This window comes from Aethalodelphis obliquidens, unplaced genomic scaffold (assembly GCF_003676395.1).
Source record: "Aethalodelphis obliquidens isolate GAN/ISIS:26980383/991018 unplaced genomic scaffold, ASM367639v1 scaffold4, whole genome shotgun sequence".
Classification (NCBI taxonomy): Eukaryota; Metazoa; Chordata; class Mammalia; order Artiodactyla; family Delphinidae; genus Aethalodelphis; species Aethalodelphis obliquidens.
In genome coordinates this window covers 78,371,184-78,396,145 of record NW_020837948.1, presented here as the reverse complement: position 1 = coordinate 78,396,145, position 24,962 = coordinate 78,371,184, and the positions used below count along the sequence as shown (strand labels likewise).

Genomic DNA, 24,962 nt, shown 5'->3' with positions numbered 1-24,962 from the left:
GTCATCAGGCTTCTGGCAGCTTCCGTTGTTTAATTCCATGTTATAAAGGTGGCATGATGGAATATGATTGGTTAAAATTCTCTACTTCCTGGAGATATAGTACCTTTTTAAAAAATAGAGTCAGCTTGGTTATCTGTACAGGAAACATACCCGTATGCTGGGAAGATTTGCTTCGTGTTGTCATTACCAGCATCAGTTTTACAAAAGCAGCCTGACAAAAGGCTCCACGCATATAATACCATCGAGACTAGAAACTATGACCAAAAACCAAAACCACCCCGCCCCCCCCCAGTCTGGTAAATGTATCAACCTACCTCTAACTTTCGATTTCACACACGCACTCTGATATAGCTTATTGATACAATAAAAACAGAAGGGATGAGATCCATTTAGAAATTTTCCTTGAGAGAAAACAAAACAAATGCATGTTCTTGGCAAAGCCCCAGCCAGATCAGGAGGAAATTCAGCATCTTAGTTTCTCTCTGCGCTCTGGAGAAGCATATCCCTGTAAACCGAGCCACTGAGACCGGCTGAGGGCTCACGGCTGTTATCAAGGGCTAGATCTGGCGAATGATACAAAGAACGGAGTTTCCTAACACACCAGGTTTTCTCAAGGCAACCGAAATTAAACACCGAAATTAAACCTACTACTGCGTGCGTTTGCGGGCCTTTTTAGATAAAACTGGCAGTCACATTAGATAAGGAATAGCTATTCAGGAGTTTTGGAGGAGTGCGGTGGGGGGAGTCTTCGTGGCCTTCCTGTGACTCTTTTGGGGAGATGGTTAAGATATGACGGGAACATGTAAGAAATTATTAAAAACAGTTATTTACCGGCGAGTTGCAGCCAACACTCTTCTCTCTCCAGGTTGTTTCCCGAGAGAAAATGATTAGATAAACACACCCAGTGAAGGGAAATAGGTATTTCGCTGTTCTTCTGTTGGACCTCTCCCTAACTCACGCCCTTAGACTGACGCATTTTTAAAATCTCTAGAGAGACGTGGAGACTTGTCCTTACAATTATCAAACACCACCAGCTAACTGTACACGTTTGCTTAAAAACAAAGGGCAGGAAACCAGAAGAGAGAGGAACTGGACAGGCTATATTCACTTTGCAAACTTTAAACTACTGGCCGATCACTTTGCACTTAGGCTTCGGGTTAGTGCACTTCCTAATTCTAAACTGCAAAGCCGACCTCGCGGGTCGGAAGGAGAGAGTAGTCCGCGGAGTCAGCTTGGTTTTACCTGTGCGCTTCCAACCTGATCTTCCGCTTAGGCACGAAGCGCCCCTTCCCCCCACCCCCCACGTTTCTGGAGATCTGAAGTCAGGGATAACGGGGTAGTGGGGTAGCAGCAGCGAACAATTCCTCTGGGTCTATTCATCCCATGACCGGTTCGTCTTCCCCTAGCCAGCTCCCAGCGCGCTACGCGCAGCCAGTTCGGGAACTCACCCGCCCCGGCAGCAAAGCCCGGCCAGGCCCGGAGCTGTGCGCCAAAGCGCGAAACCAAACGAGGCAAACGGCCTGTTCCAAGTCGCCCCTCTTCCTAAAGCCCGGGAAGGACCTCTTCATCAGGAAGACCTACCCACCAGCCACTCGCCACCGGCGGCGGAAAAGTGAGCCCAGCGCGCAACACGGCCAGCCGGACTGCGGGGACCCCAGGAGCGCAGGGCGGAGGAGCAGCGCGACAGGAGGCGAGGGCGCTGGCGGCACGGCCGAGAAGGAGCAAGGGAGGGGGCAGGAGGAGGAGGAGAAGGAAGCCAAAAGCCAGAGCGGCCGGGCCGCCCGAGCATCGGGGGAGAGCGGCCTGAGCCCCGAGCAACTCGCCTCGGGAGCCCTAATCCTCTCCCGCGGGCTCGCTGAGCGGTCAGTGGCGCACGGCAGCAGCGAGGCTGAAATATGATAATCAGAACAGCTGCGCCGCACGCCCCGCAGCCAATGGGCGAGGCGCTCGCCTGACGTCCCCGCGCGCTGCGTCAGACCAATGGCGATGGAGCTGAGTTGGAGCAGAGAAGTTTGAGTAAGAGATAAGGAAGAGAGGTGCCCGAGCCGCTTCGAGTCAGCCGCCGCCGCAGCGCCTCCGCTCCGCCAGCTCCGCCGGCTTAAATTGGACTCCCCGATCCGCGAGGGCGCGGCGCAGCCGGGCAGCGGCTCTCTCAGCCTTGGCAACCCTAGGGGCCACTGTTTCCCACTTAGCCACAGCTCCAGCATCCTCTCTGTGGGCTGGTCACCAACTGTACAACCACCATTTCACTGTGGACATTACTCCCTGTTACAGATATGGGAGACATGGGAGATCCACCAAAAAGTAAGAGGCGATTTTACCTTGTGGGGCTCGGTGTGCTGTTCTTGTGCGGGGGTCTCTCTCAGGCAAGGGTGCCAAGGGCTCTTCGGAGTTCGAGTCATTGCTTGGAGAGAGAGAGAGAGAGAGAGAGAGAGAAGGTGGCTTTTTCTTGTTGCCGCCACGCCTGCATGCTTGCTGTCGGTTCTGATCTTCGGGAAACTGATCGTACCTTGTGTTTGAATTCGCCTGCGTGCCCTCCAAAACCCTAGCCTTCTGGTGCTAAGCGGTGGTTTCCTCCTCGGGAATCCTGAGCTCTCCGAGAAGGTTATTCTGTTGCAAAGGTCCGCCTGCAAGTACAATACCCGGAGATGTGAATTAGCATTAGACTTGCAAAAGAGAACAAGTGACAACTGTATTGATGTCTGCTCTTGCTAACAATTTCCAGTCCTATGTGCTATTTAAGAGCGTGCTTCATGGAAAATATAGACATCCCTGCGTTCACTTAACGCTTCTAGTCAAAACCTTTTCTTTGACTTGACTTATCCATAATCTTTCCCAATGATTATGGCAAAGAGGGAGGAGGGAGGAAAAAGAAATACAAAATGAACGGGTTTGATTGCGTGCTAGGCTTACAAATGTAGACTATTCAAATCTGCATTTTACATATATTCCACCTCCTTTTAAAAGTGAGTCAGGGTTTTGATGGCACACTCCAATTACCATCCCAAAGTGCAATACTCTTAAAAAAAAAAAAAACTCGCAGAGTACGCCCTATAAGAGAACGACACTAAAAGTGTGTTTATCTCTGTAGGAAGTAAACGGTTAGTCAATCATGTATTTATTTTCATTTCAGAAAAACGTCTGATTTCCCTATGTGTTGGTTGCGGCAATCAAATTCACGATCAGTATATTCTGAGGGTTTCTCCGGATTTGGAATGGCATGCGGCATGTTTGAAATGTGCGGAGTGTAATCAGTATTTGGACGAGAGCTGTACGTGCTTTGTTAGAGATGGGAAAACCTACTGTAAAAGAGATTATATCAGGTACGCCATTTATACTGCTTCCTTAATTTTGTGAGATTTCCCTCTCTCTCCCCATTCTTTATTATTTTGTGTGGCTTTGTCCTTTGGTGAAGTTTGCCTTAATGGATTCCAGCGTGCAAAAGTTACCCTTGTAAGTGTAATATGTAAATTAACCTATGCTGTTCATTTTACTTTTTAGAGGGAAAAAAACCCCCGCAAAACTCGATAGTGGTTCCCATAAATTATGTGGCATTGAAGCTTGTATAATTGCTCTTGGAATTTGTGATGCTCAAATTATTTTCCTCTGTTACCCTCCCCCTTCCAAAACAAACAAAAAAAATCAAGATGGAAAAGTTGGGGTTTCTAAACTTAAAAAAAAAAAGGTTGGTTGGTTTTTATTGTATCATGCAATGTTTTTTCTTTTTTATTTATTTTAATTAAGTATTTTATTAGTAACTTCCAGATTCTTCGGAGATGTCAATGCAATAGGTGAAATAGTTTGACCTAAGCATATTTAGAGATGTACTTTGAAAGAGCAAATAGAGATATTGCCTTTTACTTTTAGGGTAAGGACTCCTGCCTGGAAAATTTAAAAACCAACCCAAATATTCTCTGTAAAAAAGACCGGAAATTTAATCTTTTTAAATATTAACCCTTTGGTGACATCTGACTGTCTTCTTTCTTATCTTATCTGAGCTGATGAATTAGACAGAGCAGATCAAATTGCCCATCATCTGTCTACGAACAATTGGTATATTTAGATAATTGAACAGCTTCCTTTCTCACATTAAAATCTGGTAACTGATAAAATGAGCGAATTGCCCTTACTGTCAAGAATAAAACCACATAAGGAACTTTCTGAATTTTTTTCTTTCAATTTATTCTGCGTCTAAACTTTATGCTTTGCCAATCTCAAATTTTCTGACTTGTGTATACATATGTCAGAAACTTCATTTTCTGCCTTAGGAAGGAAGTAGAATTTCTAAAGAAAATATTATTGTTTTAAGAACAAAACAGAAGAGATAACACCTTCGTTATTATGTCGATTCGTTATTATGTCGAATAATATCAAAATATTATATTTAAAAATAAGTTCTCCAGTGGCTGTTAACAAGTAATTAGCTCTGTAAGTCATAGAGTTTATGGAGCTTAGAACTTAACCTTAAAGTTTAGCTGTGATTTAAGTATGCAGTTACAATTTTTTCCTGCTCACTTAGTGTGCAGTATTTTTTCCTATTTTAAAACCACGAAGTGGAGAGTGTAATTTTAATAAAGCTGAACAGTGCAGAAAAAAAAGTTTATTAATACTTTGATGGTGGGGGAGGAGAACGGGAGGAAAGAGGGGAAGTGGGGAGCTAGAGGAAGGGGGAGGGATTTTCCAAATTGTTTGGTCACAGGCAAGGTAAAGTCTTCATCCTATGAAGTGGAAGATCTCACATAGAGTAGGCGGAGGGAGGGAAAACTTTTGAATCTACCTTCTAACCTCTGACAAATGAGCCATTTTCAATTGTTTACTTGATTGGTTTGTGAACTGGAGATTCTGGAGAGGGAGAGCTCACTTCTCAACCCCAGCAGTAGCTTTACTCCTGTGGAGATAGTGTTTTGCTCAATTGTATTCAGACCTGCTTGTGCCTAATTCTGGCTAAACGTTAGTGGAAGGAACCAATCGCTTTTACATTTTCTTCTCCACTCTTTCAACTGTGTGTGTGTATGCGCGTGCAAGTGTGTGTGTCCCTTTGAAATCCTGTAGTTGTAAAAGCAGAACAGAGAGACCGTTTAGATTTCCGAATGCCTTTCCCCCCTTGGGGGAGCGAGGGTCCCCCTCTTACCCCCCTTTGTGTAGGTCTTTTCCTCTCCTCCATTCTCTCTGTTTGTAGGAACGCTCCTGCTTTGGTTATTAGTGATAACGCGGAGAGGGGGCCAGGGCAGAGCCTCTAGATGAAACCTACAAGGATTGTCTCTTGGTAAAGAAAGGTCAGCAGTGAGGAAGACCTTAGGAGTGGGTCTTTTCATTTTTCTGTCTGGTCAGCGTTCTCAAACAAACTGAAATAAAGGTAGATGCTTCAGCAAATTGAAAAAGATGGAGGGAACCAAAGCAGATTTTTAAAATAATAATAAAAGGAGGAAGGGAGAGGAAACTTTCTGTTAACATTGCTGCCTGAGGAAAAGATCTTTAGCTGGGGAAAAGTGCAGTGGGCTTGTGCAGAAAGGGCTCTGGAAACCCTCAGAGGTTTCATTTTGTTCTTCTGCCTGTGCATTTGTGTGTTTTCAAACCGAGTGGGGTGACAATCTCATTCCATAACCTCATTTTCTTTTGAAAGGAGGATTTGGGTTGCAGTTTTAGAGACGTTTCTAGCAGCAGAAATTGGGGGATAGGGAGGCAAAAATTTGGGGCCAGTGACTCCCGAGTCCCCCTGGACCCCTTCCTGCCAAGAGCGGCAAGGGTCACCCTGGACTGGTCGCTGGAGCAGCGGCCCAGGCTTCCAACACGTCAAACATTTTTCGATGGTTTGGACTGGGCGTTTTCAACTAAGAGGTACGGATCGAGACACAGAAGCTCATAGGAAAGGGAAATGGAGCGGGAAACGAGAGAAATCTAATCATTTCCACCCTCCCATTCCCAGCTTGTCTGCGAATGCTGATTTCAGTGTCTCAGGGCGTCGTGGCCGAGGTTGCCAGCGACCTTGGGTCGGGGGCAGCGCCCGCCTGAAGTGACCACCTCTCTCTGTGCTTCCCTCCCGCCCCGGGCCCGGCCCCCGCACAGGTTGTACGGGATCAAATGCGCCAAGTGCAGCATCGGCTTCAGCAAGAACGACTTTGTGATGCGCGCCCGCTCCAAGGTGTACCACATCGAGTGTTTCCGCTGCGTGGCCTGCAGCCGCCAGCTCATCCCCGGGGACGAGTTCGCGCTGCGGGAGGACGGGCTCTTCTGCCGCGCGGATCACGACGTGGTGGAGAGGGCCAGCCTGGGCGCCGGCGACCCGCTCAGCCCGCTGCACCCGGCGCGGCCGCTGCAAATGGCAGGTACTTCTGGGCGCGGAGGGAGGCCCTCCTCGGGGAGTCAGGCGCCAGGCGAGGCCAGCGCCACCCCTGCCAGCGCGCCAGCGGCCGCAGCAACCCTGGGACCCTTGCGGCGGTTGCTGCGGTCGGAGACGGAGGGTTCTGGGTGCGGTTTGCACCGCGCTTCACTCTTTCGCAGCAAGGTTCAATGCCCTCACTGTCTCCCTTGACTCCCCCCAGCACAGCTACCCGTCTGTGTGTCTAGATGTGGGTGCCCGTCAATGTACACCGCTTGGGCACACGTGTCTGCACACGCCCAAACAGTACTTCCAGTTCACCTTGGCCTCCAAAACGCGGCTTACTGAAAACGGGCTTCAGCTCCCCGCCAGGTATTCTCCCCGCAGCTGCCTAATTAAAGGGGTGGAGCTCTGGGCCCCTGGAGCTTCCTCCTTTAACCCAATGAAGGAAGCTTAGGTGGCCTCAAGTTATTTAGCCTCTCAATTCCTTTTCCCTTGCAAACTGCCCCCCCACTCGAAAATACTTTAAAAATTTATTTGTATCCCTTTGTGAGAGAGTGGGCCTGAAAAGATACAGTTTTAATAATTGCAAGCCTTCACATGGAGCCGTAATTTAAAACTGTCCACAAGCTTATCTGCAGTAATTGCCTTTGAAAGGGAGCCTCCCTCTTTAAACCGTTCATTCTACTTGATTTGGTGAGAATTTCATCTTCGGCCCTGTTGCTGTGACACTAAATTGACCCCATAGGTGTTGACCTGACCCCCGGGGGTCCTGGAAGGTGCAAGATTTGTAACAAACAGATCTGAGGGCCCTTGCCCCAGGAAGGAGAGTAGAAATAGAGCAAGGTTGGCCAGGAGGGGGGCCACAGGTAAGAAGGCAGACAACGTTTCCAAACCTGCTTTCTGGTCTTGATAGATCTGCCCTGTGCATTTTTAAAGTGTCAATTCGCCCTGAGTTCTGGCTGTGAGAAAACTACAACTCCTCCTCCTCTGCTCTCTGGCAGCTCTAAGAATTCCGTCCTGGGGGATTTGTGACTTAGCTTGCAGGGGGGCAAAGCCAGAGGTGGCAAATTCTGTTCGGTGCAACCTGTGCTCTGCTGTGGGAAGCACAGAAGAGGCCGAAGTATTGGGAGGGAGTCAGGAGCCAGAACACTCCCCAGCTGTCTTTTCTCTAGAGGCCAGGCAGCTCTAAAGAGTTTCGATTTTCCTTTTCTTGGGATCAGATCACATCAGGAACATCCAGGTAGATTTAGTAGATCCAGGTAGACTAAGAAGGATCAAAGCCTGGAGAGGTGACCGAAATCCCGAATTTCTTTATCCCCTTGATATAATTGTACCCTGGGGACTGAAGTTCAAGCTCTCTGTCAGAATCCTCCTCAGCCTTTGCGCTGCAGTCATCCCGCTGGGGTAGTGTCTCTGGCTGTCACTGGGGTTCTGCGTTTCTTTCCCTAGTACCGCCTGTGCGTTGGGGGTGGGGGGCTGTGTGGACTCGGTGTAACCTGGGCCCAGTCCGGGTACTAGAAAAGGCGCAAAGGGAGGAGAAACAAGGCAGAACGATGCCACCCTTGCTGTGAGCAGGGGGACAGGCCCTGAGACGTGCGCCCCTTTGCTGACTCCATGTTGACACGAGCAGGGGCGAAGGCTGCTTTCCGGGCCCGGATTACTGAGCATTGACCTCTGAGATTAGAGAGCGAGATTTTATTCTCCCTTTCGCGCCCCTTACCCCCACCTCTGCTGCCCCTGCTTTGTCTGTCGAGGCTGCAAAGAGCTGCCCATTGTCCGGGAGAGGCGCGGGCGGGCGGCCCGGCCCGCTCACGGCACCCCTTGCCCCGCAGCCGAGCCCATCTCCGCCCGGCAGCCGGCCCTGCGGCCCCACGTCCACAAGCAGCCAGAGAAGACCACCCGCGTGCGGACTGTGTTGAACGAGAAGCAGCTGCACACCTTGCGGACCTGCTACGCCGCCAACCCCCGGCCCGACGCGCTCATGAAGGAGCAACTGGTGGAGATGACCGGCCTCAGTCCCCGCGTGATCCGGGTCTGGTTTCAGAACAAGCGGTGCAAGGACAAGAAGCGGAGCATCATGATGAAGCAGCTCCAGCAGCAGCAACCCAATGACAAAACTGTGAGTGGCCCTGGGGGCCGGGCAGGGGACGAGAGGGGGAAGCCGAGGAGGCGTGCGTGCCGGCTGCCCAGGTGGGCCGGCGCCGTTTCCCTCCGGCTCCGGAGCAGGACCCGGCACTGGCGGCCCCTCCCCCCGACCCCTGCCCCGGGGAGAGGCCCCCCACCGGTGCCCGGCCCAGCGCCCACACCGCGGCCCGCGCTGCTCCGGGAGGCCCCAGCCCGCGGGGGTGGGCTCGTGCCCTTCAGCCTCGCCCCATCCCGGATCCGGAAGGGCCGTCTCCCCCTCCGTGGGCAGTGAGGCCTGGCGCTGGTTTTGCCAAAGTTCCGGTCATCAGTTCCTCAGGCAGCCGAGAGGAGGAAGGGACAACTCCTTGGCTTCCTTTTTAATCCAGGGTCATCCCGGTGTCCCCCGTGCGCAGCCTGCAGCAGAGCCCCCAGGTGGGCGAAGTGCCCCAAGGTGACCCGTGAAAACAGGGCACCTTCTGCTCCAGGTCAAGCCCAGGTCTCCAGAGATGTCAGGCCCCTGGCACTATTACCCACAATCATCCCTGGCCCAGAGCGGCACCCAACTGGCAGGCCTCCTGGTTAAGTTAAACTAAAGAGTTTCTTTCTTCCCCCCACCAACCAGCAATTTTTTTTTTTTTTTTTTTTTTTTGCTTTTTACGGCTTAGGCCCTATTTTTAAATGCCATAAAACGTGCTGTCATTAAATTTGACAGACTGGCCAAGCCTGGGCCAGGGCATTTTCTAAGTTGGTTACTGCATAATAGCACAATAGTGGCCTGACCCAAGTGCTTGGGAGTCGGGGTTGGCTCCCAGAGAATTGCCTGCAGAAAATCTACCCCCAGATCTGACTAACAAACTGCCCAGAAAATCATCATGTCTAGAGGCTGAAGGGAGGCCTATCCTGCCTCAGCTTTCCACTGAGATGCTATGGCCTGGAAAGGCAGACGGGCGGAATTGGGATTAACAGTGAATTTAAAGGGAAAGAAGAAAGTCGAAACAGAATTTCACTTAATAAGGTCCAAGCAGACCTAATAGTCCAGCCCACAGAAACAGAAGAACAAAACGTAATAACACAAAACTGAACCCTGGCTAATATCCATACTCGCAGCAGATTAACTGAGTCAATAAAGGCCACTATATAGATAAGATAATACCAGGGTATATTTGCTTAGCCTGCACAGACAATGGAGGGAGGGAGTTTGCTCATTAACATGTTGGGCTTGGGGGGGGACCTATTCACAGAATATCCAGGGGATGACAGGAACTCCCATGGTGGCTGCCAGTCCAGAGAGACACGACGGTGGCTTACAGGCAAACCCAGTGGAGGTGCAAAGTTACCAGCCGCCTTGGAAAGTACTGAGTGACTTCGCCTTGCAGAGTGACATAGATCAGCCGGCTTTTCAGCAACTGGTAAGTGTCAGCTCCCAGAGTGGGGAGGCTGATTCTCCAGAGAAAGGAGACTCTGGTTAAACTGTCACACAAGGAAAGATTCTGGGGGGTTAGCGAGGAGGGTGCTCCCCGACCCCAGGTTGGGGAGAGACGAAGGGGGTGTGTTGGAGAGAGGAGGGAAGCACTCAAGGAAAACAAACCTCTTGTCAGTCTTTTCTGTGAGAGTTCATAGTTTGACCATATAGGTTGAATTTTCTATCAATCAGGCCTGTTCTGAGGGATTAACTTCAAGGTGCCTAACTAAATAGACACGCGTGGGAAGGTATCCTGGGTTGCAGAGTCATACATCTTCGACTTGTAGCGTCAGAAGGGACATTAGAGATCACCTTGGCATTTTGATCAGCAGCCGGTAAATGCACTCCCTTCTCAGCTCCTAGAGCATGGTATAGTTAAGGACCTAAATCAAGGTGATTGTAATAATAATCAATGTTGTAATACATAATCAGTGTTATTATCAATGGTCAGCAGGCACCTATCTGCACTCTTCAAATATATCAATAAAAAGTTCAGTTATTCAAAGATATGATTGATACTTTTGTGACTATATCTCTTTCTGGGACTATATCTTAATCTAAAATGTAGGAGTGCTTAAACATTTTTTTAGTATGTAAGTTCAAATATCCTACACAGTCACATACTGTGGGGCATGTATAGCAAAAGGAACCTGAGTTCTACCAATCAGAGAGATAATAATGTGAAAACCGGTTTCCGTGTTAATATTTCTACACATCCAGAGAAGAGAAAACTCAACTCACTTTTCACCTGGGTGAAGATAACTAAGATTATTAAGTATATATCTTTTGTGAGATGATATATGTACACATACGTTTTTTTTTCTTAAGTAATAAACAGCCCTGTAGGATCTTGTTCTATAAAACAAGATCCATCCGAAAAACTTGTTCCTTTCTTTGAAAATAAAGCTTGAATTGAGGTTAACTTTTTCCCCTCACATTTACCTGGAGGGCATTTTCTTTCTTTGTGGCAACAGTTGGGTAATGGGCCACAGGCAGGGGTTAAAAGGGCTTGGCCCAGGTGTCTGTTTGAAAGTGGGCCAGTCTAGGGGAGGCAGATTTGAGAAGTCCCTTGGCTTCACAGTGGGAAAGTTCAATAAGATAGCAAGGAAGGTAGACCCCGGAATTAGGAAAAAGAAATTATTTTTAATGTCAGGCTAATCTTACCAGTTATTTGGATCATAGAAGGCAGGTAAGGGGAGGGTTCAGGGCAGCCGAGTGTTTGCACCTCCTGAAACTTTAGTGTCAGCTGAGAGCAGTGGAAGGGAAGCCGAGGATGGGGAGGTGTTGGGAGCAGAGTGGAGAAGAAGGTTTACAACAGCAACACAGTACTTTCGGCTTAAGAGAAGGAGCCAGATATTTATAATGTGGAAGACGTTATAATATATGGGTCTCCTCTCGGAAGGAAGAGCCTGATTGAAAGAGAGAAAGAGGCCAAAAGGCAGCAGGACCAACAACAAGGAAGAAAGGCCACGCTGTGAACCCTCTGAGGAGTTAATCACTGTTCTGTGGAGCCTCCTCTGAATCTCCCGTCACACGATCTGAGCGGCGTGTTATGGATTTTCCAACTCAAGAAGAGAGGCTTTGACGCCTAGAGACTGAGAACTCGCCTGCTCCCAGGGCAACACGTAGCCAGCAGGATAATTTTATTTCGAGCATGCATGGTAGAGTTGCGATGCCATTTTACAGTGGGAAACACATTTGTTCTTAAATAATTTAATGCAACATAATGTTGGGAATTCAGTTTCAGTTAAAACAGAGATCTCTTGGAAGATGGGAAAGCGAGAGGATTTCTTCCCAAGTTCTTTTCCTTGTAGGCTTTCTTTAAGCCTGTTAAAATTCAATTATATGTGCGGATATCTCTATCTATATATCTGTCTCTGCACACAGACACACGCGCGCGCACACACACACACACACACACACACAGGACAAGTTTATAATCCTTTTGTGAATACGATCACAGCCTCCTTTATTCATTTCTTAACCTTCTATGCAGGTCAATTTTTCAGAAGGAGGACCGGGCTCTAATTCCACTGGCAGTGAAGTGGCGTCGATGTCCTCTCAGCTCCCAGATACACCTAACAGCATGGTAGCCAGTCCAATTGAGGCATGAGGAACATTCATTCAGATGTATTTTTTTCCCTGTTGGAGAAAGTGGGAAATTATAATGTTGAACTCCGAAACAAAAGTATTTAACGACCCAGTCAATAAAAACTGAATCAAGAAATGAATGCTCCATGAAACGCACGAAGTCTGTTTTAATGACAAGGTGATATGGTAGCAACACTGTGAAGACAATCATGGGATTTTACTAGAATTAAAACAACAAACAAAACCCAAACCCAACATAATGCTATCCAATGACCTTAGGAGTACTGAAGAAAAAAAAAAAGACGTTTTTAAAACGTAGAGGATTTATATTCAAGGATCTCAAAAAAGGCATTTTCATTTCACTGCACATCTAGAGAAAAGCAGAAATAGAGATTTTCTAGTCCATCTTATTCTGAATGGTGCTGTTTCTATATTGGTCATTGCCTTGCCAAACAGGAGCTCCAGCAAATGAGCAGAAAGAGAAACTGGCCTCTTTGGCTGAAAGAGTCCTTTCAGGAAGGTGGAGCTGCGTTGGTTTGCGATGTTTTTAGTTGACTTGAACAAGGGGTTAATTGAAATCCTGGGTCTCTAGCATGTCCTGTAGCTGATTTCTTTTTTCCTTTTGCCCCTCCCCCTCTTTTTTTTTTGAGATCCATCCTCTATCAAGAAGTCTGAAGCGACTTTAAAGGTTTTTGAATTCAGATTTAAAAACCAACTTATAAAGCATTGCAACAAGGTTACCTCTATTTTGCCACAAGCGTCTCGGGATTGTGTTTGACTTGTGTCTGTCCAAGAACTTTTCCCCCAAAGATGTGTATAGTTATTGGTTAAAATGACTGTTTTCGCTCTCTCTGGAAATAAAGAGGAAAAAAAGGAAACTTTTTTTTTGTTTGCTCTTGCATTGCAAAAATTATAAAGTAATTTATTATTTATTGTCGGAAGACTTGCCACTTTTCATGTCATTTGACATTATGTTTTGTTTGCTGAAGTAAAAAAAAAAAAGATAAAGGTTGTACCGTGGTCTTTGAATTATATGTCTAATTCTATGTGTTTTGTCTTTTTTCTTAAATATTATGTGAAATCAAAGCGCCATATGTAGAATTATATCTTCAGGACTATTTCACCAATAAATGTTTGGCATAGATAAATAAATAAACACAATGATCCAGGGTCCCTCTTTTATATGTTTACAAGTAAGTCATTAAAATGTCTGAAATTAAAGACTGCATGTGAATCGGGGTAAACTGACATATAATAGGTGTGATATTTTATTGCAGATAGTTAAGGTTGAACTTGCAAGTTTGCATTTCAATAGTTGGATCAAAACTGGTGGGAAGCCTTTTGCTCTCAGCTGTGATAATATTACTGGGTTTTTGACAATGAGATGCTTTCCTCTGTCCTGTTTCCCACCTTTCTTTCCTCCTGTCTCTTTTCCTGCCCCACCCTCCATCCCACTCCACCCCACCCAAAATAGGAAGAGGGTCCTGCTTAAAATGGATTTTGATCCTGAGTCACTATGTTTATCTCCTTAGAGTGCTTTATACCAAAGTCTTCTGCTTAGGATCGTTGAAATGACCCATATTTCAAGTATAAGCTCTCGCTAAAAGAGAGGCTTTCTGCCTAGCCAGTGAAGTATGATCATTATTTACCAGTGGCGGCTGTCAGCCGTTTGAGAAATGCTGCTTTATTTGCGCAGGAAGACCAGACGGAGAGAGGGGAGTTTTCTCACCAGTTCCCAGACCAGTCAGTGGGTGTCTTTCCTTGCCTCTCCTTCCCCACCGTCTCCAACTTGTTTCCTACCCCCCTCCCCTTCTCTCTTTCTCCCTTAACTCAGACCCCCAAAACCTTACGAGGGTGATTGGTTAGGGTGGAGGGGCGCGGCGAGGACTAGGTGGGGAACCGCCTTCTAGGGGCAGGAATCCGGGTTGCATGTGGTCGGAGTTTCGTGGACGTGAGCTCTTAACACCTTGCCCGCTGGCGTTTAGCAGCGGCTCCTGGGCCAGAACCGGAACCCAGGGAAGGAGAAATGGCCCTGTTCGAAATCAGGCTTCTCGGTTCGTTTGTGGGTGTAGAGTAAGGATTTGGGGCTCCACCCTGTCTCCTCCCCTCCCCCTTCCCCCATGATACTTTGGCTCTCTACAGACTGAATGCATTTGTACGCGCCAGTGTAATGCCTTTTTAAACATCTGACAACTCGTAATAAATACGAAAGCTAACGTACCCTAATCGTGTGTCTCGTGGCGTGCGCCCCTTAGGACCCCTGACGGCGAGCGGGGTGGAGGCCGGGCTGGAGCCCCGGGAGCCCCGCGTCTCCCCAGCTCTCAAGTCGCTTTCACCCTCTCCAAACCTGCCGCAAGTCGGGAAAGAGCCTCAATTAGGCTTTTGTTTGGCTTTGTCCTACATAAGGGGTTAATTACAGGCTCTAACGTGGTGGGGCCAGAGAGAAAACAAACTTTGCATTGAAAATGTTACAGTGCATTAGACATGCCCGTTGATTACTTTGATTGTTGTGTCTAATTCTTGACAGAGGGGTAATAATTTGGCCGCAGTAATAATGGCTTGTAGTCATCTGTTGAGAAAAACAGGAGTTATGTCTTATCTCACACGGATCTTCTCCAAGAAAGGCCTTTTTTCTTTTTTTTTCTTCTTCTCCTTCTCCTTCTTCTTCTTCTTTTTCTTTTCTGTCCCGTCTCTCTCCTCTAATCTCTTGCACCAGACTTGACTTTTTCAGATTCCGATTCACTGTTTCTATTCGCCTGTCTTTGATTTTCCTTTTTGCTCACCGTCATACCTGAGGCGACTAACTAATAAGTGCAAGGATGGCAGGTACAACATGGATATTGGTATCAGGAGTGCGGAGTTACTGATAGCCCAAGCCCTGGTTTGAAAACCATTAAGTTCCCTTTCCCAGCCATAGCCTTTAGTAGACACTTTTGAAAACATTAGTACTTGGAAAAAAACTTTATTTAGGGTTTGAATGCAATAGAGTTACTTAAGTGAGGCACACATCTTTGTGGTGGTTTTTCATCCTGACATTTATTTCTAAGATTAGGTTTGTGTGTGGGGAGATAATATTTTACATATATAGATGTCAGTCTGTTCTGAAGTCCACAGCTCGAATTTAAGTACAGTAATTAGGGAGGGAAGTGTTGAATGATTTGGGTTCACTTGCTAGATTCAAGATATATGTTGCCTGATGGCTGAGAATGGATTGATGGGTCGATAGCATTCCAGTTCTTGTATTATTCATAGGAAAGGTGTGTTCCCTTCTAGACTCCTCAGCATGTGCTCTAAAAGGTGTAGCTGAAATGTCTTCTTGTTTGCAAACCATCTTTTGCACATACTCTCCTTTTCCCTGCACACCTCTGGAGATCGAATTTTGAGCGGTGCTCTTCTAATGAAATTCCTCCTGTTTGCCATTATCTTTGATCCTCCCTCCCCTTATTACTCTGAATTCTTCCTTCTGGACATTATGACTCATTTCCTCCAGCTCTGCAAGCTAAAATTTAATGCAACTAAAAACATCCAGGACGCTGTCCTTAAATCAGGGAATCTATATCAACATCTATACTCCTAAAAAGACAGGATTTTTTTCTCCTTATTGTTCACAGCAATAACATCCTCTGTGTCAGTTTACTGTCGCTGTCTTTTCCTTTCATCAAATAGACCTGGCTTTTCTTACCATTAAATTTTTTTTTAAAAAAGGTCCTTTCTAAGTTAGAATCATATTCGAAGAGATTTTTTTTTCTTCATTGAAATAACATTTCTGGTTATTTGAGATTCTGCGTGGGTGTGTCTACCCACTTCCCAATTCACAACTTTTTTGGAATCCAAGATTAAATAGATGATTTTGTGTTGCTCTGCTGCTCTTCATCATGATCAAGTTGTTAAACCTATCTATTGACCCCCTTTTTGGTCTATCTTATCCTTTTGGCTAAAAGCCAGAAAGACACAGTGTGCTTTTGAGGTACCTCAAAGTACTTGGCATTTTTTAGCACCTTGAATTTTTAAGCCATAAGATCGATCTCATTGAAATATCTCTTATAAACCCCCTGTGGATTTACTTAGCCTTTTCCTTTTTCTTCAAAAAGAAGAAAAAAAAAAAAGTAAAAACTAGGTCCAAACCACCAGAAGAGCTAAGTTTGGATGGAACCCAGCCAGTTTGAGTTTAATCTCACCTCTAATACAAGTAAACTAAGCAGAAAGTACTTGTTTTCTTATCTGTAAAGTTCAGTTTAGTCAACTTTTGTAAAGGAGATTTATAATCCAAATTATGCTTGGGTTCTATTCATTAAGGACTATTTACTTCCTCGCTGCTAATCAACAATTAAAGATTATGTCACAACAAGACAAGTCAAATTTTCTTTGGGGGCACTGGGGGAAAGGGGGAGGGGATTATTTTTGTGCCCTTATTTTAAAAGTGTTACTTTCAAAAAATGGCTGCAAATCTTGAATTCTCATTAATTATTTAAAATAAAAACAATTAACTTGTACAGTGTGAGTGGGTATTTTTAAACTAAAGTGTAAGTAGTTAATTCAGGGTGCTGGCAGCCGATTCTGTTTACTGATCTTTTCTGATTGTTGTTTTCTTGATAACCGAGCAAGCCACTGAATGGCTGTTTGAGCCCAGGCGCCACAAACATAAACTTCACAGCTTACAATGTCCCAAGTCGTGATGGAGGATCTCTCCACACCTCCCGGAGACTTCTGAAGTGTAGACAGAGAAGTTGGTTCACTGGGAGCGAAGGAGGGGGAGGGGCAGGAGGGAAGGCTGCTGAGTGTTTGCTGTGAGCATTGTTACTATCACATACTTTAATTTTTATGGCGCTTAAGCTGTTGGCTCCGAGAAGCCAGTTTCTATGCCTTGGAGAAGCCAGCCTCTCCCGGAGCCGCACTTAAAGAGTACTTCATTCTTTTTAGTTTTTTTGACATTTATTTTGCAAATCTTTCGGCTTAATTATGCCTCTGAAAAAGGGCTCAGCAATGATAAGCAAAGCGTTCTAAAAAGAAAACCATTTTTTTTCTCCAAAAGAGGACACCTAAGACTAGGGGGGAAAGTTGGGGGGTAAGATTGCTTTTCACCAGATGGGAAGAAAGGCACCTTAACCTGAGCTTTACGAGAGCCCTACGGGGAGACTCCGCTCAGCCCTCTCCACGCCTAGGACCCTCTTTCCCTTCCACTGAGCAAAAGTTCGTGCTCATTTCAGGGTGATGTTATTTGTGGACTTGATTGGGTTGGCAACTAATTTTTCCGGTCTTCCTAGTGGTCTCCCCTCTGAAGTGTTTCCCATGTCCAGCGGGCAGGGCAGAGCCGGGCTGCACTCGGGTTTGGGGTGGGTGGGTGATAGGAATGGGGGACCCGACAGCGGTCTAACCAGCCCCATGACTCCCGCAGGCAAGTCAGCCCTTGATCCCTTAAAGCAGGGACAATCGTGGTCCGGGAGAGGAAAAAAGGGTGTTGCTGGGCCCTTCTCTTTCAGGGGTTGATCAGGTTGGCAGATCTGGAGGGCTAATCCAAACAAGGCGCTTGACTTGTGAGGTCGCGAGTCTAGACAGAGCTGGTGGCTCGGCGGCTCCTTATCTTTCCCTGGAATCAGCCGAAGAGGCGCTCCCCGGCCCACTGCGCTCGGCTCGCCCCGGCCGGAGCCACAGCGCGGCGCAGACGGCACAACAAACACGGCACCTGAGGCTTTACAGCTCGCTTTATTGTTTAATGGGGAGTGCCGCAAAGCAGTCATTTGTTTTCTCGGCCCCGATCCGGGCCGTTCTGCGTGGCGGCGGGCCTCGGACACCGGGTGGGACGCGCGCCAGCGCAGCCGTCCGCTCGGTCCCCGCGGGCCACCGCGCGCGGCCATCCGGTCCCATGCCGCCCCCGCGCAGCCCCTGGCCAGGGCTCGCCGGAGACCCCAGCGCGGCGCGCATCTTTATCCGCGCCTCGGAGGCCTAGGGGGTGGCGGGCTGTAGGAGAAAGCTCAGCGCGAGGTGTCCTAGACTAATTCGGTATCTCCTCTTGCTGCCTGGAAATGACAGGTCTGCGCTATAACCACTTACGGTCTGCGGGGTCAGTGGGCTCTGACTCAAGGGCAATCAGTAAAAACATTTAGTTCAGTAATAAGCTTCTCCCCCCTTCGCCCCACACCGTGTACCGAGAAAGATGCGTCACCATCTTAGAGTGTCCCTGAGCGGCGGAGCGCCCTTTCTTTCCCAGCAAGCACAAGGTGTGGCGTGACTTTCTTTTCGTGACCAGTTCACTGGGCAAACCGTGGAAGCCTGCCTTGATCCTCCATCTGGCTTCCACCACAGAGAGGCTGGCACTACCATCCACTTGGGAGCGAGGGGACCATTGGGACAGAGCTTGCAGTGCCCTTTTTGGAATGACGAATAACCCAGCTTGGGGATTTATAACCAAGGATTTTGTGGCTTGCATTTCAAATTAATTGAGTAGCATTCAGTTAATTATAATTTTGGTCCTTCCCTGTGGGGTTTTTCTCTTGTTTCAAAAAGAAGGGAGAGTTTCTAGTTACATCTTGTTACTCACTATTCTTCTAGTTTGCAAACAATGTATGTGTGTATGTGTGTGTGTCTTTGGCATGGAACAGATAATACTGCCTCTGTTTGAAAACTAACCATCAATGGAGGTCAGAAAATTTGGTTATTTGCTTCATGTGATGGCAATACAGACAACACCATCTCCCAGCTTTGGAGGTATGCGAATTCACATCGTGTTCTTCCTTGCCTGGTCCCAGTCTCACAAATGTGTCAAATGAAAAAAGACAAAACCCAAGTTTCGTGAAATCAAAGAATTTCTGTAGGGAGCTTAATGTTTTTTTTCTTTCTCCAGAAAATAATCCTTAACTGTAACTCAGGCATTGACTTTCCTTTTTCTCATGGGTAAGAGTTGCTGTTTATTTTGACCTGTCACAAATACAATGTGTTGTTTGAAACTTGTTAAACTTAGCAGGTATATGGAGATAATACTAGACAGGCCACTGAATATGATAAGGTAAAATACGGTGGGAATGAACTTTTAGGGGCTATGAAGGATTTTACTTTTTCCCGATAGCTTTTTAATTAATTTCTTCAAAATGTTACATCTATTTTTTTTCACAGTTCTGTAATATCATACAGTAAAGAATTGTTCGGAGCACAGTAAAGACATGACTGGCAAAATGCTACTTGTGCAGATTCTGGTCTGCAGTTATTTTGATAATTTAGATTACTTATAGTCTCAATTAAATAAGTTTTCTTTACCATTAATAAAAACTACCCACACTTAGTTAAGATCATGTTTTGCCTTAAAATTTTCAATAATTACTTATTAGATCAAATATTACTTTGTTTTTATTATATACAAGAGGTTTACTTTAAAAATAGGTTTAGCAAAGGAAAAAGAATATCTGACTTCGGGGGAGAACTAGCAGGAAATAGAAAAAAAAAGTTTTATTTGGGAAGAGAGCGTATATACTTTGAAACAGTATATTTTAAGCAATAAAGGGGAAAGTGCTTGTGGGCTAAATAGTTAAAATCTCATTTTAAACTCACAGACTGTAAATAATAGTTATTTAAAATTTTGTCCAAGAGTTTTTGTTGTGGGATATAAGTTCTCAAGAAGAAATACTTGAAATAAAAATAGTCTGGCAACCTAAATAACATTTAAGATTTAATTCGTGAAACAAAATGAATGATTTTATTTATAAAATGCAGTAATTTTCTTCCACTAACAATGAATACTGATGTCTAAAACATTAAGTGTGGAAAATACATTATTGTCAGTTTCTGGAGAATGAAACTGATTACCAGTTTCTGGAGAATAAAAATGCTGAATAAATTCTGAAATCATTTACTTCCTTCAGTAATGTATGGAAATATTTTAGAGATCACTACTTAGAATTTCATTTTTGTATCAAAGTACATTTCGTATTTTTAAGACTATGCTATATCCTTGAAGTCTTTACAGCTTCAGAGATACTAGGCACTGTGGCATTTTATGCATGGCCAAATTTCTCCCTGTTTACCAGAATTTTAACACTTGGATGAAGGATTGTATATCACCAATAGAAATTCACCTTTTAGTTCTATTATCCCATCAATGGATTCATAAGTCTCATTAATGTTAATGGAAAATGTCCTTATGTGTCATTTGCAAAACAGGGCTTGGAGGTATTTCACCCAGCAATGTCTTATAGCAGGTATGTCAAGGCCAAAACGACCTAAGAAATAATTTCAGTCACACCTAGGCCTAGATAATATATTAGTCTCACAGGTGAAAATCAGCATATGAAATGGTAGGATTAGAATTGACTTTAAAAACAGATGCATTAATTTTTTTTAAAAAGGCCTAAAAATATTTTCCCTGACCTTTTAGAATTTTAGGAGTAACCCTTATTTGTTAACTGACTGTTCAGAAATATTCCTGCCAGGCCAGGCAAATAATACAGCTTCTCTACCATTGAGATCTAGGACCAAAGCTGGTGATATACTGCTTACTCACCATATAGGAACTTGTTTCTAATGAATTAACTACCGGAATTGAGTAATGCTTTGTTTATTTGTTTTCATTTTGTAGTGGTGATGGACTCTGTGAAATCATTCTTGTGGATAAATGTGTGCATTTGTAACGTGTATTATGGCAGCCTTTGGCCGTGGCATAGTTTTCTCGAGGGCCAGGCTAAGTGGCTGGTATTAGAATTGAATCTGTAACATTACAGAATTGAGTGATGGTCCAAGAATATAAATGATGAATGTTGTTCATCATGAATGTTGTTCATCATGAATGTTGTTTTGGTTATTCAAGTTAAAATCTTCTAGAACCACTATATAGACTATTTTAAATCGTCTTTATAGGGAATATCAGGGAAGGAGGCAGTTTCTCCTAAAGGAAAAGACGCATAGTGGTTGCTTCTGCCATGACATGACACTTTTCTATCTGTAAAGCACTTTACAGTCATTAGTTATGCATGAGAGCCGCCCTGAGCCCGTTTTTCTAATGACCTCTTTACCTGTTTCTCAGCACAATTCTCAATTCCCTTGTCTTTCCCTCATATGTGTAAGAGCAGAACATCAAAGAAGCAATACTTTGTCCTTGATGGCTTCAGTGAGGACTAAATTAGATCAGAGAATGGAAACCATTCTATAAACATCTTCAGTGAGGTCCACTCTCCTTACTTCCAGGAATTGAGGGGAGATGCTGAATGGTGAAGTGGGTGCGTGAAATTGACTAGCAAAACTGTAATTTATCTCCTTAAATAAGTGACTCTCAAACTTTTTGATTTCAGGACCCCTTTAAACTCTTCAGAATTATTGAGGATCTCAAAAAGTTTTGGTTTATGCGAGTTATGTTTGTCAGTGTTTAGTATATAAATTTTAAATAATGATTTTGAAATATTTATTATTTATTTAAAATAATGTGTCATATGATCACATAAATTACTTTTTAATGAAAAATAAGTATAGACTACAAAGCAAAAAATATAGTAAGAAGAGTGATATAGTTTTCTTTTTTAAAATCTTTCAATATTTTTAACTTTTTATTTTATATTGGAGTATATAGATGATTAACAATGTTTTGGTAGTTTCAGGTGCACAGCAAAGCAACTCAGCCATACATATACATGTATCCAATGGTCTCCCCCAAACTCCCCTCCCATCGAGGCTGCCACATAACATTGAGCAGAGTTCCCTGTGCTATACAGTAGGTCCTTGTTGGATATCCATTTTAAATATAGTGGTGTGTACATGTCAATCCCAAACTCCCTAACTATCCTGTCCCCCCACCCTTCCTCCCTGGTAACCATAAGTTCTGTTCTCTAAGAAGAGAGTAGTATAGTTTTCTATCTTTGCAAATCTTTTAGATATCTGGCTTAATAGAAGACAGCTTAATCCTCATATCTGCTTCCTCATTCAAACTGTGGTCATATCACACATCCTGTAGCCTCTGGAAAAGTCCATGTCCTCCCATGAGAGAATGAAAGTAATAAGGTAAAAAAATGTCTTAGCATTACTATGAAAGGAGTTTTGACCTCACAGACCCCCTGAAAAGGTTTCAGAGACACCTCCTCAGAGGTCCCCAGATCACACAGTGAGAATCTTTGCCTTAAAAATGGGCTTTTACAAAAGGATTATAGAGAAACTATTGCTTGAGGGAATTTAATTGCTTAGGTTAATGTTCTAGTGATAACAGGTTTGTTTTTAAGGCAAATTCTTGTTGCAGTTTTATTTTGTGACTTTCCAATTCCGTCATCAAACACTGATCTGAAAGTCACCTATATCCAGGGCCTTGAAGAAAAAAAATATTGTGATGTTACATAACTGAAAATTTAAGACTCCTTTCTAAAAAAACTTTAGGAGAAACAGATCCATGAATGTGGACTAGAGTATGTAATATGTGCGGGACTCATTTATTTTATGTTTTTATCTTTTAGAATCTTTTTCTCCTTTACCCTAGTAAAGTTGGAGGATGATGAGCACTGAAATCCATGAGGAATAATTCTGACCTGACATATGTGGGAATTTCTGGCTGCAGTATTTTGAGACAGCAAATTAAAAATGACAGTGATAATTTGGAAAAGTCATTTGGATTTCGGAATGAGATAAGCTTGTGAGATGAAAGACTAAAGGCTAGAAAAACAGCAAGTCAAGGATCATAGTGGTTCAGGCAAGGGAAGGACTTTTTTAGATTTGGCAGGAAGAGAATGGAAGGAGTTGGTCTGAAAAATATTCTGAGAAATTGACTGATGTGGAGGAGAATGGCAGTTGTCTCATCAGAATCTGTTTTTCCCTTTTGGCATAAGCTATTGTATAATAGGCTTATATCCCAGGTTCCCTTGCAGGTGTGTGTGGGGTGCACATGATCACATCCTTGCCAATGGAATCTAAGCAGAAATAATGTAGGTTATTCTGGGCTTGGGGATGTGCTTCATTCATGTTCTCTTTTTCCTTCTAACTGGCTGGAACCCAGGAAAGTCCAGTGTTAACAGGACAGATGAGGAAAGTGCCCTACGGGAATGGTGGATCAACATGGTGGAAATAACTAACGTTCTAAATAATTTCACGGAATGGAGCTGCCCAGCTGCCCAGTGGAGCCTGAAACAGTTCAAACTATAAGTGAGAAGTAATTTTTTAAATCTTCGTTAAGCCACTGGATTATTATTATTATTATTATTATTATTATTTTTGCGGTACCCGGGCCTCTCACTGTTGTGGCCTCTCGCGTTGCGGAGCACAGGCTCCGGACGCGCAGGCTCAGCGGCCATGGCTCACGGGCCCAGCCGCTCCGCGGCACGTGGGATCCTCCCGGACCGGGGCACGATCCCGTGTCCCCCGCATCGGCAGGTGGACTCTCAACCACTGCGCCACCAGGGAAGCCCCAAGCCACTGAATTATTGTTAGGTCTATTTATTACATCAGCCTAGCCTTAGGCTGGTAATTAGCCTTATTATCCTAATACAACAGGATATAGACTAGAGCATTGAGGTAGTAAGAAATCAAGGATGATTCTAAGGTTCTGAATCTGAATGACAGATTCTGAATGAATCATGCATTTATTTACTTAATCACTCACTCATTCATTAACCCATTCTAATATTTATCTTGTGGTTACTTCATGCTATGTACTATTTTATGTGTTGGCTATATAGCAGTAAACATGAAGCTTTCATGAAGCTTATATTTTTGTGATGCATTCAGATGACGTACAATAAATGCACATTACAGTGAAAGCAATAACAAATGCTATGAAGAAAAATCAAGCAGATTAAAAAAAGGGACAGAATTTGAAGTAGGGTGATCAAGTACAGCTTCTCAGAAGCAGTGACTTTTGAAGAGATGGTGAGCACTTGAAAAAGTGAAAATGAGATAATGTATGTACTGTATCAATTCTATATTGAAACTGTATATTTGAGTTTTAACATGTCCTTGATGTACGGAAAGAAATGGATCAATGTTAGAGAGGTATCTGTAAATTATTAACTTACACAACTTAGTGAAAACAAAAGAATCTCTGTAGAATTAAAAAAAAAGCAGGAAGACACAAGGAAAACAGTAATTCATCAAAGATATGTTTAGAAGAAAAGTGACTGGAAAGGTATAAGGAAAAAAGAAAGACAAAGAAATGTGAGAAATAAGTGAAGAGATCAGGGTGATGATGAAGAAAAATAAATGACAATAGAAATGTCTCAGGAACTAAAGCCAGAAGCCTTCAAAGGGACAGGTATGAAAAGCTGTGCCCCATACATCAGAAAGATCAAGGAAGATAAGGACAGAGAAAATGCCTTTGAACTTGGCTGAATTGAGATCATTGGATACCATAAAGAGGCAAAGATGGAAGCCAGATTTAGGAGGGGAATTAAGGGGGAAATATTTTAAATATAGTTCATCTAACTCTTCACCATTGTTATTGGACATTTATTGAGTGCAGTGATTCTATAGAGTGCTGTTCTGATAACCAAAGTATTCGCTGAATCCAGTTACCGGGTTTGTGAAGAATGACGGAAGTACCAGACTCTGGTACTTCTATTTTAGAAGGGCTCTGGGGGACAGAATTACCTAAAATGCTTTTAATCCCTTTGGCCGTCTGGCTTTGCTGAGTTCAGGAAGACTCAAGTATCCACAATCTAAGCAGACAAACCAATTAGATGTTAAAATCCCAGAGGCTAGAACTAAGCTGTCAAAAGAAAGTGAGTATGGAGAGGTCATTATCCAGTAATTATAAGAACCTAGGCAAAAACCTAAAAGAAAAAAGTCCTATTGGCATGTTGTCAAACTGAGAGGTTAGCAATTTGCTTAGTTTTGTTGACGATAGGCTAGTGTATGTGATGTTTCAACAGTAAGTAATATTCCTTGGGCTCTATATTACCATACTATTAAAAACTCAACTGAAAACACTTTGAGAAAGAGCAACAGGTTTGAAAACCACGTGAAGTAACAGGAAAAAAAATCAGTTGGGCCTTAGAAACTTAAGTGGCA

General features: G+C 44.4%; 1 protein-coding gene across 1 annotated transcript; it reads left to right on the top strand.

The window, feature by feature from the left end:
* Positions 1-1,723: 1,723 nt before the first annotated feature.
* Positions 1,724-13,155, top strand: ISL1 (ISL LIM homeobox 1). Its single transcript, XM_027095059.1, has 6 exons — positions 1,724-2,304; positions 3,134-3,323; positions 6,067-6,326; positions 8,155-8,441; positions 9,688-9,855; positions 11,905-13,155. Exons 1-6 carry the CDS (start codon positions 2,277-2,279, stop codon positions 12,019-12,021), a joined length of 1,050 nt encoding a protein of 349 aa, XP_026950860.1. The 5' UTR covers positions 1,724-2,276; the 3' UTR covers positions 12,022-13,155.
* Positions 13,156-24,962: the final 11,807 nt, after the last annotated feature.

Coding starts and splice junctions, on each gene's coding strand:
- ISL1 (XM_027095059.1), top strand. CDS start 2,277: ATGGGAGACATGGGAGATCCACCAAAAA. Junction 3,324..6,066: donor TGTAAAAGAGATTATATCAG/GTACGCCATTTA, acceptor GCCCCCGCACAG/GTTGTACGGGATCAAATGCG. Junction 6,327..8,154: donor GCGGCCGCTGCAAATGGCAG/GTACTTCTGGGC, acceptor CTTGCCCCGCAG/CCGAGCCCATCTCCGCCCGG.